Consider the following 17,066-nt stretch of genomic DNA (forward strand, 5'->3'; position numbering starts at 1 on the left):
AGGGTTTCGACCTCGGTCCAAATCTACGACCCTGCCTCCGAAACTTGCGCTCTTCACTCCCCTCCCGGACGGCCCCACGATTCAATGGGGCCGTTTCTCACAGGCTAGGCTGACCAACAGCCAACAGCACAGCACAACACGCACATCACGGAGCCCCGGGCCTGCAGGACACGCCGAGTCGCCGGCTCCTGGGCTGAAACGGCTCATCAGCCTGGTTGGGCCTGGTCTGGTCTTGTCTGGGGCAATCTTGTATCCATGTAAAATGCCCGTGGCTGTCCTGTCGCTGGCTGGTATAAGTGTTGGTGGTCGCAAAATCGCTACTGCATCTGTCGGCCGCGACATTTCACCAAGACGAGACGAGGCAACACAACACGAGACAATCAATAGTACATCTCCAACAAGCAAGCCCACCGCTACTATCCCGTCCCGCAAACACTAGCAAAGCAGCCACCATGGTCAACCTCGGCCCCTCCAAGGGCTGCCATACCTGCAAGCAGCGACGAGTCAAGTGCGACGAGGGCAAGCCTGCTTGCCAGCGATGCATCCGCATTGGTAGAGAATGTGGAGGCTATCAGACAAAGCCCGTCAAGCTCAAGTTCAAGGTCCAAACGACCGACACGCGTCAAAAGTCTCGCAAGAAGACGCCCACCTGCCGCGCCATCACCCCGAAGCCGGTGAGTTTGGTGTCGCAGGTGCTGGATCCCCCGGAGACAGACGTCGCGCTGGGCTTCTTCCTCACCAACTGGGCTGGCACGGGACGTAGCCTCAGCTCCGCCCGGGGTTTCTTTGAGGTCTTGACCCCTGTGATCTCATCGGAACGTCCCACCTCGGCCGCCTACATGGCTGTCACGGCCGTTGCGACGAGGCTCCATGGCATGTGGCGCAATAAGGACATCAATTTTGCCCAACCCCATCAGCCCTACGCCGATGCTTTGGCCCGCCTTCGCTTGGCCGTGAAAGACAAGGACGAGAGGAACTGCCAGGCGACCACTCTCGCCGCTCTCGTCCTACAATTCTACGAGAACCTCTTTGCCGTGCACAGTCTCAACAAGGCGAGCCGCGTTCACCACGATGGTGCCGTGGCCCTGATGATGAGCCAGGAGCCTCGAGCTGCTGGAATGGCCATCGGTAACCATCTGCTCTGCTACGTCCTGCATCTCGAGGTGTCGTATGCCCTGCGTACAAAGAAGCGGTTCCCAGCCCATATACAATCCTGGGTCCTGCAGCACCCCTCCACCTCGCTCAACTCGAGCTCTACGCTTGACTTTATAGGCATCTCGATCGCGAATCTGCAACATAGCTTCCGCCGCATGTTTTGCGGTAGCGACCCCGTTTCCACTTCACACGTGGACATTGGTGCCCTGTGGTTCGACATTAAAGCCGTCGAAGCGCGTTTGCTTGGCTGGCTGGAGCATCTGCCAAGGCATTTCCACGCCCTGAGGCTTGATCAGGTGCAGGATGTCACTCCTCATATACCAACGTACCTCGACGGTTGCGACGTCTACCCGTCAGTGCAAGTCGCAAGCATCTCCAACACCTGGAGGGGCTACAGGCTCCTCCTACTCAAAATGAAGCTGTCGATCCTCCAGCTGGTCCCGGACACGATACTCGACACGATGCTGCCTAGGGAGGAAGACTCGGACACACAGGTGGAGCTCATATGTAACGCTGAGGACGAAGTACAGGACATGGTCGACTCGATATGCAATAGCATCCCATTTTATCTTGGCAATCAGACGGTCCGGCCCACGGTGTTGGAGCTGGCAAACTCGGAAATCATCCACCCGAGCTACCATAACCTCGAGCCCTGGGACGAGAGGTTCGTCAACTTTATGACGAGCGACAATTACATCACGGTCGAGGCGCACAGGGCTTCTGCGGTCGCATATGGGGCGTGGCATGCCATCAACACTCTGAGCAACGTCCTCGCACTCTGTGCTGAAGACTACGGCTATTTTCTTGCCGAGGCTTTGAGGCCGGGGCAGAAAGACTGGGTCCACGCCCAGTTTGTAAGAGCCAGTAGCCTGTTGAGTCTCGAGTCGAGCAAGGCGTTCCAAGACATTGAAAAGATCCGGAAGCAGCTTCAAGAGGGCGACACGGATGTCTTGGTGGAGAGGGTTAGGGAGGGATTCAGAGTGAGCAGCGGGTGCTGACATGCATTTTACGAGGAGTCTTTGGTGATTTTCTGGGTACCTAGAAGGAGGGGAGTGGATATCTTGTCACGGGCGGTTTTTGGTGTTTTGGCAAAAAGCATGAGCAGGGGTGCATCTGTTACTGGTGATTCGAATTTGAGGTTATTATACATAAAGATGAGATTCTTCACAGAAGCTGAAATAACTGCGATTGCTGTGTACATTCAAAAACGTGCAAACGAAATATTGATGCCTGCCTCCCAGAAACCCTGAAGCTCGTAGAATATCAAATTAATCATCCAAATGGCAGTTTCAAGCAAACCAAGCCTAAATAAACGTATATCCCGCTCTAGCGCAATAAAAGCAGCAGCCCCAGGCTGTTTACCTGCCTGGAGGCGGTGTTCCCGGGCCCCAAGCCTGAGCTGGTGAAGCTATAGCTGGATACCTCGAAACCTCTCTCAGATGATCAGGAGTCCCAAGAGGCTTCATCTCGTGCGTTCCGTAGCGTCGGTATGCCACCTTGCGGTTGCAGTTTGTGCAGTAGTGGCTTATATGGCTGTTCCAGCCCATGGCGTATGGCGCAACGGCTCCGCCAATGGTTGTGATTCCTAGGGCGGTTGCCGTGATGCTAGCAAATCATATTAGTCTCTGGCATGTCTCAAGTGCGAAATATGGATCTCACTGTGTTCGCATCGAGGGGTTCTTCTTGACGCGCGTTTCCACGCGATGTCTGCAGAACGGGCAGTCTACAGTGTCTGACTGGTCTCCTAGGAGATGTAGCGGCGTCACTGTTGCTGTTGTTTCGTACAGCTGGGTCATGGGTGTTGGATCTGGGTTTACTGGGATTGGGGCGTCATAGTATCCCGTGTCCTTGGCGATGTGGTCTTGTGTGACAACCTCGGGCAGTCCGCCATCATCGATGAAGGTATTCAGGACTCTGATACTCACATTAGCCCTGGCTGGAGCTTGTCTACTCCACCTGTGTAACATACCGTTGTGGTTGACGTTGCACTTGAGACGGCTTCTCATCATAGCCACCCGCCGCAGCGTTGTACGAAGGTGGCGCACCGCTTGGCGACGAAACCCGCGTCTCCTTATCAGACATGGCGTGAACTGCGGCAAAGCAAGAAAACAAAAGGACTTGCAGTAGTCCGATGGTACGCTAAAGAAGGGGGCAGTGTTCGCTTTGTATATCGATCAAGGAAAGAGAGTGAAGAGTTGAGACCAAGGCAGAACCTAAAACCACATAAGCACATCAGCAGGAGCACCTAAAAGCACCAATTGGAGTCGGCGCACAATACTCTTCTGCTATTCGTCAACTGGAACTGATCTACGAGTTGGGGCTTACGCAGGTGTCAGGGATGTTTGAATGTAACCCTGCACGAGCTCGCAACAGAATTTCCCTCTTGGGTAAAAACTCCATTTATCTTTCAAATACCACCGTGATTGTTGATCATAAAAGTTTTCAACTACATGCCATGATGGCTAGGCGCTATTCCGCGTGCCGTAGGTTCCGTTTGCGAGATGACTGAAGTAGCGGTCGCGCGTCTTTTTGTCGCTTTTGGTGGTAGGGCTGAAAAATGCGAGCTGCAGGGAGAAGAATGGGACTTTTGTTTAACTCCTTGGATTAGATCATGCTTTTGGAGAGTTGGTGATGCGAATTGCGAATAGTGGCTCAAACAGGATTTGAACGAGTTAAAGGGGGGTGGGCAATAAGATTAAGTCAGTGTGTATATAACGAGTCTTGAATCAGTGGCAAAGTCGAAAGGAAACAATGGGTGCCGTTTGAGAGACGATAATCAAACTACATATTCACTTCCTTATTCTTGTTGTACCTGTAAAACACTTTCTTTACAAAAGGGTCAAACCAAACGGCTTCAGCCCTCACCTGCAAGACTATCATCTCTTACCTTGATCACAGCATGGGCTTTGCTCTCCCCACCTTGCACTTTGACGGCCTCGTGGGTTTCCCTTGAGCGGATATATCATCAGCGTCTCCTACAACCAGCCGAGTGAGGCCATCCTTTTGCCGTTGGAGGCGACGGCCAGTCACTTCAAGGTTGATCGACTCAGTGGGTGGTGAAATTGCCGTCTGATTCATGGCCGGTATGGTCGATTATTTTCATCTTTGCCATGACCGTGGCCTAGGTCAAGGCCATGAGGCTACCAATCGAGAAGTTGGAAACAAGAGCTTGATTTCATGTAAGCAATCTAGATCTAGGATAAATTAATATCTGACTTGTCTTCTCAGGCTGCTCACATCGTTACTTCGAGAACCTATCGTGTATGGCAGCGCCTTGGCCATTGAATCACCGAAAACCGAAGCGACAACTTTTCGACTCGATTTTACGATACGATTAAAGGAATGGAGAAGGATGCGGGTCAGTTCCTGAAGTCATGCCCTAAAAACAAAAACTATCTGTGGAGGATGAACTCCGGCGAGGTGGACATGGGCCAGAACAAGTCAACACGTCCATCTTCTACCACTGATGCCGCAGTTGCATGAGGAATGGTTTCACTTCGGTTTTTATAATAACCATTTCACCCATCTACTGTCTATGGAGATATATCTGTGCTACCTCTTTTCTGTTTCTAGGAGCCATGCTGACTTGTGTGCTCAAGCTTTTGTCCGTCTCCAGTACACACTGAGGGCCTGGACAATGTCTGATGCAAGAGACGGTTTGAGGCCGGCATGGAACATCTCGGCCGAGTTGGTCTAGTCCAGTGACTTGTCACCGCCTTTTAACGGGTGCTCCATGATTGAGGAAGCCTCGACATTTGAAGCTTCTCTTCTTAGCTGAGGAGAGTGAGTATCAGTGACAGCAGCAAAGAAGACAATCACAACCTCTAAACTTGACGCAACAAAACACCATGAGCCAGATCTTCAAGCCTTCTTATATCTGCTTTGAAGATGGTGATCCGAGACGAGCCGAGGTTAGGAGCAGAGGTAGACAAGCTGGATCTAGTGGACAGATCACAAGTACAGAACCATACAGAGCTAGAACAAGCCGAGGCATTCACGATTATGATTCCATCCCTTGATAATGATTCCAAAGTCGGTGGACCTTGATAGCTTGGGTATTATCGGCATGTAATAATTGGTGGTTAATTGACAGAGACAATTTCGTTTAGTTTGATTGGTCGAATCTGCCCCGGCAAAAGGGCGTTATGATGACACAACCCCACCTGCCCCTCTGTGTCTTAAGCTCATGACCTGAGCTCCCCGCCATTCTACAACTTCTTTCTTTTTCTCATCGTCACCAACAATTGTTGTATACGGAAATCATGTCTTCTGATCAGACTGTCTTGTTCGACCTTCCCAGCAAGTCTCCTCGTGCTGCTTGGTCTTTGAACCCATGGAAGAGTGAGGTGTCTCAATCCCTGTCTGCAGCCAAGTACTGACCCAGTGTAGCTCGCTTCCTCCTCAACTTCAAGGGCATCGACTACAAGACTGAATGGGTGAGATTGAGTCTTAATTAAAAGCCAATTGAGTTTCTAACCCTCAATAGCTTGAGTACCCAAACATCAAGCCCACCTTGGAGCCCCAGTGCGTTCCTATCTGCCATGTCTGCCCACCAATTGACTGACCCCCGCAATAGCGTCTCGGCCAACGAGTCGACAGGAACATGGACTATTCCCACCGTCAAGTTCCCCGACGGAACTTATCTCATGGACTCGCGCAAGATTGTTGAGCGTGTGGAAAAGGAGCACCCTGAGCCTTCAATCCACCTAGACTCGCCTACCTTAGCCAAGCTGGAGGAGATCATGCCCCGTATCATGGGACCTCTTCGAGCCATCTACTTCACTACCGTCCCTGAGCGGTTGTTGAACGAAGAGAGTGTGCCTTACTGGCACGAGACTCGGTCCAAGTTGGCCGGTATGCCGCTCGACCAGCTAAACAAGGAGAAGGGTGGCCAGGTTGCCTGGGACGCTGCCAAGCCCATCATCGCAGAGGTCGAGGCCCTGCTCAAGGAGAACTCGGAGGGTCCCTTCTTCCTGGGCAAGACTCCCAGCTACGCCGACTTTGTCTGGGCTGGCTTCCTCATCTTTATGCAGCGCAACCAGGTCATTGATGATCTCTACAACGTCAGCGGTGACAGCCAGCTTCACAAGGATCTTTTGGAGGCGACTGCTCCCTGGCACAAGAGGAATGATCATTAAACAGTGACTTGATAGACGCGAAAGAACACACTGATACACGAAACATGAGACATGAGAACACAGAATATAGCATATAAAATGAGACTTCTTTCCCTCCTCTTTTGGAGCAACGTCAGAAGAGACTGGTGCCCCCTTCCTCATCGTCATCTGATCCCGAGTCTTCTGGGCTGTCAGTCGTCGGCGAGTCATCCAAGTTGAGACCCCTTTCAAGCTGTTCTCCCAGCTCATCCACATCAGCCAAATCACGAGCTCCCACATCTGTCTGCGCATCAGTATGTCGCACCGACATGAGAGGATGCGTGCTGGAGTCGTGCCTCTTTCCCGTCGACGCCTTGCTCTCCATTGTCTGGAAGGCATCGTCTCGCACCCTGTTCATCATCCAGTTAAAGACCTCTTGCCGCCGTGCCTTACCCTCTGGCCCGTCATTTTCGTACAAGTCAGGAAACCTCCAGTTGACGTAGAGGTTCCCGTGACTGGATCGCGTCTTGATACCGCCGTGCTGACCTGGTGTTTCGAAGTAGTAGTGGCACAACCTGCAGGCTCCTTTACTGCTGCCAATGTACTTCCACCCATGGAAGAAACTAAGCTCCAGTCTAGAAGCGTTGGCTTTTACCCATTCAAGGACGAGTATCTCGGAGTGCACAAAGGGCTTGAAGCTGTCCCTTTGGCACTGTTTCTGGATGCGATCATCAAACTGCATCCCCTGCAGTTCCAGAGCAAACCCGCGATACCTCTCTCTCCTGGAATTATCGTGCTCCATACGACCGATAATAGCATCGGCGACCTCGCTCTTCCTGCCGAGGGGGTTGGGATCCGCCTTGCTCGATGACACGGGGATCACCTCGACTTCCTGGAACAGCTCCGGCCACTCCTTTTCCGCATCGATGAGGTCCTGCACCACGGCTTGGTAGTTTCGAAGGCGGGAGAGGTTGTGCCTCAGCTCGGACCAGCACTCGAAGCTTCTCCCGTCTCGGATACGTCCTCTCAGGGCACGTTCGTCAACAAAAGCTTTGGTCTGGGGGGTTAGGAAGACGTCGAGAGCTTGCAGGAAGCGGTTGTACGATGGGAGGTCTAGAAGCTTTAGGTCAGAATAGTTCCAACAACTATTGTTGAACACTTACACTCGCTTTCGTCTAGTCCCTTGAATGCAATGTCTGCGATGGCGTCACCCAAAACCTTAAGGCCTGCTCCAACCGCAGTAGCTGTTGCGGCCTGTTAGCTCTCTGCTTTCCTAGATCGCCACTCAACTCACCAATTTGGTCTGTTTGGCGCTCACAGTACTCTAGACACTCTTTTAACTGCCCCTTGAAGCTCTTGAGATAAATATCCAACCTCGGCATATTGAACGCCAAGATCATCTCCAAGACGGCCCTCCTGACCGGCCCCCTAGCAGCTTCATCAAGCTGATGAAAGCCAGACAGGGTATCCAAAAGCTCAGTCACAAACTTCTGCGTCTTGACCAGATCCAAGCTGCACACCTGGTTGCACCCAAAGACGTAGACGAACCTGTCCTCGTGCTCAAGGACGGCAAACGATGTGACGGTCTTTCCGCCCCGGGTGCTGTCGCAGACGCCGGCGAGCTTGTGGACAAACTGGTGGAACCTCTGTTCCTCTGTCCGTGGCCTGGCTGGCGTCTCGGGGAGACCGAGGGAACCTTCCTCGTGGGTGATGTCTGTGAGTGCCTTGAAGAGCACGATGGGCTCGTAGAAGCGGCGCCTCTGCTTGGGCTTGAAGAGGACTAGGGCGTCTAAGGGCTGTCAGTTGTGATTCGAAAGTGAATAGAACCCAATTCGTACTTGATGTCATTGTGGTAGATATGTATTTTGTCAATGAATTGGTAAAACGGTGTTGTCAACTCGTGTAAGTGGCTTGTTTGACTTGATTGTAGGGCTCAAACACCACGAACACAACACTCCCCTTTATACAAACTCAACAATGACGCAAAATGATCAATTCCCGGTTCCCTCTTTCAAGGCCCTGGCCTTCCATCACCATCCGCCTCACCCAAGCCTCACTAATGCTGGAGGCCGACCTGGGAGGCCCATCACACCATGCGGGGTGTGGCCGGCCCCCTACATCAGACCTCGTTGCCTTATTTCTCTATCGCAGGCTCTTTATCCTTTTCCAATTGGGCCTTTGTCATCTTCTTCTATCGCTTCCGCCTTTCTTCTACTTAGCCTCTTCCAAAACTGGACCAACACTTGGCCTCCCTTTTGGGCCGCTCGGCCCCCCGTCAGGCAGCGAGGCGAACTGCTGCATGAGAGAGAGTACCCGCTCTCGCGTGCTTTGGAATAGACCGGTCTTTGATTTCTGTCTAGTTCGTGCATCGCATGTTGGTATCTCGACAGTTGCGACGACAACATGGCGATGCACCTTGAAACAGGAAACGATGGTGGCCGGCCCCAGGTCGGCCTCCAAAGAGGCAACTTGTGTGGAATAGAAGGAAAGAGTATAAATTCGGTGGTTTATGATGAAGTTTATGGGATTGAATCTTGTTCAACAGATACAATAGCATCCACTCACTCAACTGACTCCTTTCTCAAAGATCCATTCATCTATACTCCCAATAACATCTTAGAAGCATACAACGTCTTCGACCATGTCTCCAAAAGGAAAAGGCCACCGCTCTCACAAGCACAAGAACTCCAGCAGCTCCAGCCAACCCCAGGATGATGAGATACCTATCGACCCCAACCTGACGGACCCCTCATATACCGGATACACCCAAGACTACACCCAAGCTGGCCCAAGTAAGTCGGAAACACCCTCTGAAACATATGAAACCACCGACTTAAACCTTACCTACCCAGGCAGCTATGCACAGTGGCAGCAGCAGCCGGCAACGGTCAACCCCAACGACCTCTTACTCAACCAGGGTTGGAGCTCCTCCTCCGCTGCCCAGCAGGGCTATTATGCCGCGGGTCCCGCTCACCAAGATGCCGATTATGGTACGTTTTTCGCTGTGCCTCTGATTGGATTCGAAACGCAGACGAGCTGAACCAGGAGTTAGACGAGCAGGCAGGCTCCTCATCAGCCGCTGCGGCACAACAGGACTACACATGCGAAGACTGCGGGCGCATCTGCCATGGACTTCGAGATTTCAAGTGAGTATACCTACTTCTCTGTATCAAGTTTGCCCAGCTGACACACGACTTTATAGCAAGCATGCCAAGACTCACAAGAGGCCCATCAGGTGCGAGGCAGACGAGAACTGCAATGAGACAAAGGCAGAGCAGAGGGACATGGATCGCCACTACGTCAGCGCCCACAAGGAGTTTGCAGCCTGGAAGGGAATTCTTACTGAGCCCGTCCCGTGCAACTATCCAGGCTGTAGTAAGACGTTTACGCGACAAGACAATCTGCTAAAGCACTGGAACAAGTACCACCTCAACCAGTGATGAGGAGAGAAAGACCCCAGGATATCCATGGCACAGGCGTTATACCTTCTAGAGCTGTTTATTTCCTTTTAAGGCTTGTTTTTCATTTCACTCCCATCTCCTGATTTCACAATTACACCTTGACAAGCCTCCCCTGCCTTGGGCGATAATCGGGCAAAGACGGAGGATTCCTTCATTCCCTGCCAGCGAGCTCTTCATTCGTATTCCCTGTCAATACACGGCATCTGACTTTTTTAACGAGATGAGAGAAAAGATTGTTTAGGTTCAAGGATGTTTGTTGATATTGGTCTGTTATCTTCCATCTCCCTTGTTCTCTTCTGGTATTACATGTAAAAATCTCTGTTGATTCCCATTTTATTTTCAACCACCACCCTTCCAAATGCCATTTGCCTCTCTAGCTTTTATACCCGCTCATTTCGTTTGATGCCAAGTCATTCAATCCTCTGAATCCGTGAAAAGAAGTATGTAAAGAATATATGTGAAATAGGACAAAAGAAATGCAGAATCGTCCAAGAGGGGAATCCGTCCGAAAATTGGTACACAATGAAAAAGAGAATGCGCCGGATCCGTAAACGCCCGTCAACTCCAGAACCCCGGTGCCCGACCAGAATCCCATTGCAATATTATTAGCAAGCATTAGCTGGCCTATGCCGCAGAGAAGGGGCACTGGCCGGAGGTGGCGCCGGAGCTGGGGCATCTCCGCTCCGTGGTGCTGTTGATGGATGGGGCCGAGCTGGGGGCGGCGCTGTAACCACCGGGGCAGCCTCCGCTGGTGCTGGAGATGATGCTCAGGGTGTCGACCTTGAACTCCATGTCACCGGTGCTGAACAGCTCAAAGTGCATGCGGGACGAGTCGACCTGCTTGGACTTGAGGTACTCGGCCATCTCGAGCATGAACTGCTCAGGGCCGCAGATGTAGTACTCGGTGGCGCCGTGGCACAGGTACAGGTCATCGCGGTCAACCTTGGCCAGATCGACGCGGAAGTCGTGGTCGTAAGTGACACCGTAGACATCAGACTCGGCGAGGTGAGTCTTGAAAATGTTGGAGCGGAAGTTGGGTCGGTTGCGGGCGATACGGCGGACCTGGTCGTAGAAGGGCACCGAGCGGCGGGAGCCGTGGATCCAGGAGACGGGACGGTGAGGCTGACGCTCAGAGACGGTGTTGAGGATGGACATCATGGGGGTGACACCAACGCCAGCGGAGATGAGAACGATGGGGACGTTGGAAGTGTTGGCCATGTCAAGGTAGAACTCGCCGGCAGGGTGGGTGAGCTCGACAATGTCACCCTCATCCTTCATGTCGATGAGGAGGTTGGAGACGACACCGGGGTTGAGGGCACCGCCGCCGAGATACCGGCCATTGCGAGTCATGTGGAGGCCCTCATCCCGCTTAACGGTGACGCGGTAGTAGTCAGGACGGGGAGCATCGCTCAGAGAGTACTGGCGACACTGGAGGTAGCCCTTCTCGGCGATGCTGACCTGGACAGAGACGTACTGGCCGGGCTGGAAGGGAGGAAGACGCTTGCCGTCAACGGGGACGAGGTAGAAGGAGTAGATGTCATCAGACTCCTCAACCTTCTTCTCGATGCGGAACTTGCGGTAGCCCTGCCACTTGCCAAAGTCGCGGTACAGCTGAGCCTCACGGCCGATGAGCATCTTGGCAAGCATCCAGTAGGCCTTGGTCCAGGCCTCCCTCACCTGGGGGGTCATGGCGGGGCCGAGGACCTCTGCGAAAGCGGCGATGAGATACTTTTCGACGATGGCGTAGTGCTCGGGCTTGATGCCGAGGGAGCAGTGCTTGTGACACATGCGCTCCATCTTGGGGATGAGCTCGGTGATGTGGTTGATGTTGTTGGCGTAGCTGAGGATGACGGCGGTAAGGGCTCGGGGCTGGCGGCCGTTGGCCTGGTTGACCGTGTTGAAGTAGTCGTTAAGCTCGGGATGGTCACGAAGCATGTTGCGGTAGAAGATGGTTGTGATGCGCTCGCCGTGGTCGGTGAGGGCGGGGATGGTGCCCCTGATGAGCCTGGTCTGCTGGTAGGACAGAGCCATTGTGAAGGTTGATGTGAAGGGAGGAGGATGATACTGTTAGACAGTAGGTCGTCTCGAGACAGTAAGTCGACTGTCTTGAGGAGGGCTGTAGATGGTTGATGTATTCGTTGATGAACTAGGTTCAAGAAGTAATGTTGTCACTGCCCAATGATAGATGGAATGTGATGAGCAAGCTTAAAAAGAAGGAAGAAGCTTTTTGGCTCGAGACAGGCAGGCGAGAAGATACTGAGGTTCAGAATCGAATTCCAAGAAGCGTCCTCCCCCAGATATTTTATCCTCGATGGGCTCGCTCCTCCATGCCTCTTTTCCCTGCTCCCACGCCCCTCCAGGCTGTGACATACGCCCATCCAAGCAGAGATTGTCGACAAAGAAAAGAAGAGGGAAAAGAAAGGTGAAAAACCGACTTCTCCACAAGCCGACGATTCCTCGTGGCTTGTGCTGGCGAACGCCCCGTCAAGGGGAGGGCGTGTTGGCAGAGAACATAGTCCAAGATCCCTAACCTCCAAGAAGTCGTACGATAGCATGCAGGGGATCCTTTGCTTTTTGGCGGCGGCGGAGTGCTCCTCGAGCTAGAGAGAAAAAAAAGCTAGAAGGGCTTGTTCGTTCGCTAGGTCAAGGTTCAAACTGGGGAAGGGTATGGGGCCAAGCTGGACCCGGGCTTTGCCTTGGGGAGTCCAGCCCCCGGCTATTGAGGTGTGGAACATGACTTGGAGGAGCTCTTCTATACGGAACGCTGAATTCCGTCATGATGGGCTTTTTTGGTGAGGCTCGAGAACCGCCATATTCCCAGGTCGACGAAACTCTCTCTCGGTCTCTTTTCCGTGGAGCTGAAGAGGGGTGAAGGGAAACCTGGGGGGCGTGTGGCGAACGCCATGGGATTGGATCGAAGGGATCATGGGAGTTGCCTCGTGGGACCCAAACGTGCCAACCTCGTGCCTGTGGAGGTTAGGTGTGGCTCTCTGCTCTCATCAATCTCTCTGCTCCCACGAGGACGACGGTGGGCGCATGGCACGGCATGGCATGGCATGGCACAGCTTGATTGAGCTGGGCTGGGCAGTTGAGATGTGACGGCCTCACGAACCGATCAAGGTCCAGACTCGAGATGCTGTCCGCCACGGGGGAGGGCCTGAGCAGATCGGGGTAAACCGTTCCTCTGTGAGATGGCTCACGAACGAGAAATCCCGAACCCGTGGTTGGGAATAGGATGATGTAGCCATCCATCGGCGGAGTCCATCCATCTCGTTCATGGCATGGCAGTTTTGGTCGGTAATGTGATGGATACCGTACGTACCGTACCGTGTTCCCTCGAGGTGAACCCGCTGGGAATAGGCCGGCTTTCTTGATCAAGAGCTCAAAGACACCCTTGCTCGTGCCATTTCCCTGTCTCCCACATTCCCATATCCGTCGGTAGCTCGCTTCGGTACCTAGGACCTAGGGCAGAAGCGCGCCTCGGCAAGCCAGGAACCAGGAACGACAGAGCCCAGGCGCCGCCTCCACTCAGGTCTGAGTTAGCCTTGCGAATGAGGTCCACGCCATTGCCAACTGAGAGAAGCCTCACGCGACGCTGGCCTCTGTCGTCTGGGGAGAGGAGACGGGAGGGCGGATTGTGTAGATGTAACGTGCAATGAAAGTCTATTAGACGAAGATTGGATCAATTAACGGTCGAGCTCACCCTCCGAATTCCAGCACAGGCGGAAAGTTGGAACGACAGCCAAAGGTTACCTATGGAAGGTACCGAGTGCTCCGTACCTGCCTGAAGATTCAGCAGGCAGGTACGTACTTCTTCACTCAGGCTGCCCGCCAAAAGAAAACATAAACGTCTCATCCAACCTAGACCCTGCTGAGACGACTCCCCGTCAAAGAAAAAAAGGAATCAAATCTGCAAGAGACCGAGAACGAGAGAGACATGCACCGTCCCTCATGCTTCCAGAAAGACGAGAGCCAACCCAAGCCAACCCAAACCCAAACTGTTCGGCTGCCGACCGACCCCGTCCCCGTGCCCGGCCGGAGGGACCCAGGCCACCCCAGGCTCTCCGTCGACCCCCGAACCATGCTCCCACGCATCCGGCCAACGCCGCCGCCGCCGTCTTGGAGAGTTCCGAGGCCTTTCAATTGATCGGTATGGACACGGCAACTGTATAGCGCACTCAGAGCGCTCACTAGACAAGGCTAAAGTATTGATTCGCCTCTTGCCGTCACACACGCAGATGTCAATCGAGGACTTGGTCCTCCGCCTGGTCTGTCCGCTCCGTTCCCACGATTGGTGACACGGCAGATCTGCACCGGCCTCTCTCTACTCCAAGCGTCTGTCTCTTACTTTACAATTCTCCGGCGTACATGTGCTCATCTGCGCACTGGCCTCAATCCCCAACTGGCGGTAAGAACGAACGCATGGGTATGACAAGTCAAGGACCGCTGTCGCTGTCGGCCAAAGTCGGAGGGCCTCTGGGCTGTTTTGTCGACAATGCCCTGCCTTGCTCAGCCGCCTATTCCTCAACAAGACCATGCTTCCATTTTTTTTGTGCTTTTTCCTCTGCTCCTCCTCGGCCCAGGGGCTTGTTGCATCTCCGTCTCCAAATGGTAAGAAGCCGCGGCAGCTTTGCTTTTTAGTCGTCTCATGGAAAGCTCCATTGCCCAACCAGACGCCCTCCAGGGCCGTTGAAACAGGCCACAGGCCACCGCCGCCGCCCTGGCCGTCGTACTCATGCATGTGACGCATGCATCTGTCTGTCTGTTTGCTGCACTGCGCTGCACTCGATACACTCCATATTTGAGGTTATCCAGACTGTCCCTGGCTATGCCTGCAGGATGGATACCTTCTGACTGCTCCCATGGTGGAAACTTGATCGTCTCCATTGCCAGAAAAGCAGTCATCCATACTCAGCCTGCCCGATTCGTCCATGTCAAGACCTGCCCTTCCCTGTTCCTGTCATGAGCACCTTTTAGATCCTTTCAGATAGCCGGACATCAAGCGAAGCGTAACATCATCTGCCCCGTTGGCGGCAAAAAGGGACGGGAACGAACATGTTGGTGTCGGCGGCTAACCATAGATCTCGCCAATTCCTCCAACTTGGACGCTTCTCGCGGGAAGAGTGCATATTAGTGCCGCGCGATATCCATGCCATGGCTTGTGAGGCACATGGCAACTGCATCAGATTCAAGCCTCGCCGTCTGCTCGAATACCACCTGGCATGACGTACCTGCATCCGAGTGCGTCTTGCATCTCTGCCTACTGCGTCTGCCGTCTCTACTGCAGACCTCCCCCCAAACCAACAAAGATGCCGACTCGTCTCCGGTGATGCAGAGGCCGGCTCAATCCTTGAACGCTGAGATTTGAGATTTACATGTTGACGGCATCGCAATGTCGGCTATGAGATGAAATACGAATATCCTGTCGTCCGTGTGCGGAATACATTCCCAGATCGCTGCCCTCTCAGTTGGCTGTCAGACCCCATTGTCCTTGGACAAGGGGCAGTTGATCAAGCTAACGACCAACGTTGACATTCCCGCAGTGGACTAAAAACTCTTCAGGCTTTTAAAACAGCCCAGGGACAAGTTCCAATAGCCGCGTATATTTGCTTGGCGTGCTGGGAATCCGAGTCAAGAAAGTCAAGGGTTCCGTTCCGTTCTACCCCACGGCTCCAACACCGTTACGGAACCGTTGGGCGCGTCCTGATATTAAGCGGCTGGCATTTTGCATCTTTCGCCATGTAACCCCCAGAGACACACAGACGGTCTATCACTCACCCGGCAGTCTGTTCGGGTAGTGGTAATGGTTGTGGGATTGCCAGCACCGGATGAGACGCAACGCGCAGAGTTCGCGGGGGCAAAGAGGAACTTTGACCTCTCACTTTTCATCAATCACGATCCAGGGCATCGGTGCCTGAGATAGCTGTGCGTGCAAAGGGACATCATCTGGCATAGATGGCCAGGGGCGAGCGAGATGGTCCCCCTGACTCGGTGTCCCACCTCCGTCTTTGGCTACATATCGGCGAGCAGAGGTTGCCAAGACTTAGATTGCGGCATATCCAGTCGCCTGTACTCCGAATTCCACTTTCAGACCTTGAAGAAGGACAGGACTGGACCTACCGGCAGGCGACGGAGAGCATGGGGTGGCGTCGGCGGCGGCGTCCGGGGTTGGTAGCCCTGTTCCGAGAAAGAAGACCCCTGCCGTCTAGGTCAACGACTCTGCAGCCACCGGGGGTGAGAGGAGAGCCTCATGGACAAACGGGCCTCCAAGATGACGACAACGGCAAAGGCAAGAGAAGAGAGATGAGAAAGTGAATTGGTGGCTTAATGTTATTACTCGCTGACTGCAACAGGAGGGAAATCCTCTCGGACGCACCCGAGGGCCCAATGTCAAATCAGATACGAGCAGAGTCATGTCAATGGCAACACCACGCAGCTATTGTTTCCTTTTGCCGATAGTCGGTGCTGCAGTCATGATACCACGCTTTCTTTTTTGTTTGTGACGAGTCGAAATCGCCGTCTTTCCCCATGAATTGGGCTACCGGCCGTCTCTATCTGCATCAAATCTCACAATCACGGTTACATTCGCCTGCTCAAAACAGCACAAATCAATAGGCCCCGGTGATAATCAATGCACACTTTTGAGCCCCATGCCTCGTCGGGTACCCTTGCCCTCGGGCCGGGTCTCTGACAACCTACCAGTGAGAGATGCATTGACCATGGCGAAACTCAAGAAAGTCAAGCAAAAGAGAGTTAATATGTCACAATGACTTTCTTTTGCTTCTTATTCGCAGCGAGTCTTTGACTTTTGAGGAGTCGTCGGCATAGGATCTCGCCTCTTGCAGTCAGCTGGAGAGAAGATGCAAGGACCAGGCACAACCGACTTGTCCACTCAATGGATACGAATACAGCATCTGTTTGTCATGCACAAGTTATTCTCAGCCAATCCATTCATTGTCAAAGAGTCTTGCATCCAAATCAGTCGAGAGGTGCCTTGAAAGAAGAAAAGAAGCAGAGAGGAAAAAGGACTAGCCCACCGCCACCACTCGGCCGCGGGTCGTCTGCCTAGTCGCCGGACCGACGACAGCATCCACCTCGTGGGCGAACAACATCATCGAGATGAAGTAGGGAAAAAATGACATGAAAAAGAAATCATTATGGGGTTTGAGGGTTGACGGGTGGCTTGTTTCGGAAGGTGGAGGAAGATTGTGGATGTTTTTTGAAAAGCAATCAAGACTTGATTGGGAAGTGAGGGTCTCTAGAGTCATCATGGTGAAGCATCATCACCAACATCAATCATATCTCGGTTTCTACGGTGAAAAAAAAAAAAATGATGAAACTAGAGTGTAATCAG

The 17,066-nt window shown here is 53.1% G+C and overlaps 6 protein-coding genes across 6 annotated transcripts; 3 read left to right on the forward strand and 3 right to left on the reverse strand.

The window, feature by feature from the left end:
• Positions 1 to 452: 452 nt before the first annotated feature.
• On the forward strand, positions 453 to 2,153 carry NCS57_00152100 (Zn(2)-C6 fungal-type domain-containing protein; the record flags this gene model as incomplete). Its single annotated transcript, XM_053051583.1, has 1 exon — positions 453 to 2,153. One exon carries the CDS (start codon positions 453 to 455, stop codon positions 2,151 to 2,153), a length of 1,701 nt encoding a protein of 566 aa, XP_052920098.1.
• Positions 2,154 to 2,513: 360 nt separating this feature from the next.
• On the reverse strand, positions 2,514 to 3,237 carry NCS57_00152200 (LITAF domain-containing protein; the record flags this gene model as incomplete). The annotated part of the gene is made up of 3 exons (XM_053051584.1): positions 2,514 to 2,760; positions 2,815 to 3,069; positions 3,125 to 3,237. 3 exons carry the CDS (start codon positions 3,235 to 3,237, stop codon positions 2,514 to 2,516), a joined length of 615 nt encoding a protein of 204 aa, XP_052920099.1.
• A 2,180-nt stretch (positions 3,238 to 5,417) lies between these two features.
• NCS57_00152300 (GST N-terminal domain-containing protein) lies at positions 5,418 to 6,293 on the forward strand (the record flags this gene model as incomplete). Its single annotated transcript, XM_053051585.1, has 4 exons — positions 5,418 to 5,496; positions 5,545 to 5,591; positions 5,642 to 5,679; positions 5,732 to 6,293. 4 exons carry the CDS (start codon positions 5,418 to 5,420, stop codon positions 6,291 to 6,293), a joined length of 726 nt encoding a protein of 241 aa, XP_052920100.1.
• A 112-nt stretch (positions 6,294 to 6,405) lies between these two features.
• On the reverse strand, positions 6,406 to 8,099 carry NCS57_00152400 (uncharacterized protein; the record flags this gene model as incomplete). The annotated part of the gene is made up of 4 exons (XM_053051586.1): positions 6,406 to 7,364; positions 7,415 to 7,495; positions 7,546 to 8,040; positions 8,090 to 8,099. The coding sequence occupies 4 exons, from the start codon at positions 8,097 to 8,099 to the stop codon at positions 6,406 to 6,408; spliced, it is 1,545 nt and encodes a 514-aa protein (XP_052920101.1).
• A 793-nt stretch (positions 8,100 to 8,892) lies between these two features.
• Positions 8,893 to 9,691, forward strand: NCS57_00152500 (uncharacterized protein; the record flags this gene model as incomplete). Its single annotated transcript, XM_053051587.1, has 4 exons — positions 8,893 to 9,043; positions 9,104 to 9,241; positions 9,304 to 9,397; positions 9,454 to 9,691. 4 exons carry the CDS (start codon positions 8,893 to 8,895, stop codon positions 9,689 to 9,691), a joined length of 621 nt encoding a protein of 206 aa, XP_052920102.1.
• Positions 9,692 to 10,336: 645 nt separating this feature from the next.
• Positions 10,337 to 11,743, reverse strand: NCS57_00152600 (Nitric oxide dioxygenase; the record flags this gene model as incomplete). The annotated part of the gene is made up of 1 exon (XM_053051588.1): positions 10,337 to 11,743. The coding sequence occupies one exon, from the start codon at positions 11,741 to 11,743 to the stop codon at positions 10,337 to 10,339; it is 1,407 nt and encodes a 468-aa protein (XP_052920103.1).
• Between the last annotated feature and the right edge of the window lie 5,323 nt (positions 11,744 to 17,066).

The sequence above is a fragment of the Fusarium keratoplasticum genome, chromosome 1, assembly GCF_025433545.1.
Source record: "Fusarium keratoplasticum isolate Fu6.1 chromosome 1, whole genome shotgun sequence".
NCBI lineage: Eukaryota > Fungi > Ascomycota > Sordariomycetes > Hypocreales > Nectriaceae > Fusarium > Fusarium keratoplasticum.